This window comes from Gallus gallus, chromosome 33 (assembly GCF_016699485.2).
Source record: "Gallus gallus isolate bGalGal1 chromosome 33, bGalGal1.mat.broiler.GRCg7b, whole genome shotgun sequence".
Lineage (NCBI taxonomy): Eukaryota > Metazoa > Chordata > Aves > Galliformes > Phasianidae > Gallus > Gallus gallus.
The window spans coordinates 2722505-2724163 of record NC_052564.1 but is presented as its reverse complement, the minus strand read 5'-3'; the positions used below and the strand labels follow the sequence as shown (position 1 = coordinate 2724163).

At 51.7% G+C, this 1659-nt stretch overlaps 1 protein-coding gene across 1 annotated transcript; it reads left to right on the top strand.

The window, feature by feature from the left end:
• Positions 1-237: 237 nt before the first annotated feature.
• LOC101748670 (olfactory receptor 14J1-like) lies at positions 238-1251 on the top strand. The gene has a single exon (XM_015272511.3). The coding sequence runs from the start codon at positions 316-318 to the stop codon at positions 1249-1251; it is 936 nt and encodes a 311-aa protein (XP_015127997.2). The 5' UTR covers positions 238-315.
• The last annotated feature ends 408 nt before the right edge of the window (positions 1252-1659 follow it).

The window sequence follows — 1659 nt, the reverse complement described above, 5'->3', positions numbered from 1 at the left end:
TGCACAGAGGTAGGGATGGGCGCCCTGAGTGCAGACATGGTAAAGACTTGAGACATGGAAACAGCTCCTGAGGAAAATATCCAGGAGGCTGGGATATGACTAGGAAATGAGAGGAAGGCTAAAGCTTCTTTCAGCTTCTACTACTTATAGAATCATGAATCTCATGAAGTTAAACTGAAGTGATGGAGCAAAATGAACACTGTGCTTTAAGAAAGAAAGTCTTTATAGAATGGTGGGATGAGTATCACTGAGAATGGTCTTGTCTTGTCATTATCTCCTGCACCCTGAACAGGACTCCATGCCCAGGAACTGCAGATGCCCAACAGCAGCTCCATCAGCGAGTTCCTCCTCCTGGCGTTGGCAGACACGCGGCAGCTGCAGCTCCTGCACTTCTGGCTCTTGCTGGGCATCTACCTGGCTGCCCTCCTGGGCAACGGCCTCATCAGCACAGCCGTAGCCTGCGACCACCGCCTGCACACCCCTATGTACTTCTTCCTCCTCAACCTCGCCCTCCTCGACCTGGGCTGCATCTCCACCACTCTCCCCAAAGCCATGTCCAATGCCCTCTGGCACACCAGGGCCATCTCCTACGCAGGATGTGCTACCCAGCTTTTTTTCTTTCTTTTCTTGTTTGGAGCAGAGTATACCCTTCTCACAGTCATGTCCTATGACCGCTACGTTGCCATCTGCAAGCCCCTGCACTACGGGACCCTGCTGGGCAGCAGAGCTTGTGCCACCATGGCAGCAGCTGCCTGGGGCACTGGGCTTCTCCATGCTTTGCTGCACACTGCCACTATATTTTCACTGCCTCTCTGCCAAGGCAATGTTTTGGATCAGTTTTTCTGTGAAATCCCCCACATCCTCAAGCTCTCCTGCTCTGGTGCTTACCTCAAGGAATTTGGGCTTATCATATTTAGTATCTTAACCTTTTTTGGGTGTTTTGTCTTCATTGTAGTGTCCTATGTGCAGATCTTCAGGGCTGTGCTGAGGTTGCCCTCTGAGCAGGGACAGCACAGAGCCTTCTCCACGTGCCTCTCTCACCTGGCCGTGGTTTCCCTGTTCATCAGCACTTGCATGTTTGCCTACCTGAAGCCCCCCTCCATCTCCTCCCCATTCCTGGACCTGGTGGTGGCCGTGTTATACACAGTGGTACCTCCAGTCATGAACCCCGTCATCTATAGCATGAGGAACCAGGAGATCAAGCAAGCTCTCAGGAAACTCTTAGGACATATATTGCTTCAGCATCAGTAAAATGGAAAAGCTCGGACTGCTTTTATTTCATATCTTTCGCCCTCACTCCCTCTTTGTTGTTCCTACGGTAATTCTAATTCCAATGAATCAGTGCTGTTCATCACATTTCTTCTTTATTTTCTACCTTTGTCTCCTGGCTGGCAATCCTAATGGACAAAAGTAACCTGGCTCTTTGAATCAATAAATAAATCATCAGAATATCATTGATCTCAGCTCCCACCTCCCCTGGATCCCAGAGAGCAGCCCTGCACACAGGAGGGGTGCAGGAACCAAGAGCCCAACTGCCACACGGAGCTGCAGCCCTGCTGTCTGTGGGGCTGCCCCTCACCGCCCAGTGGCTGCTCCCTCTCTGCTGCCTTTCACTTGTGCTGCTGCTGCTGCTTCCCTGGAGCCACGGCCATGGGCAGC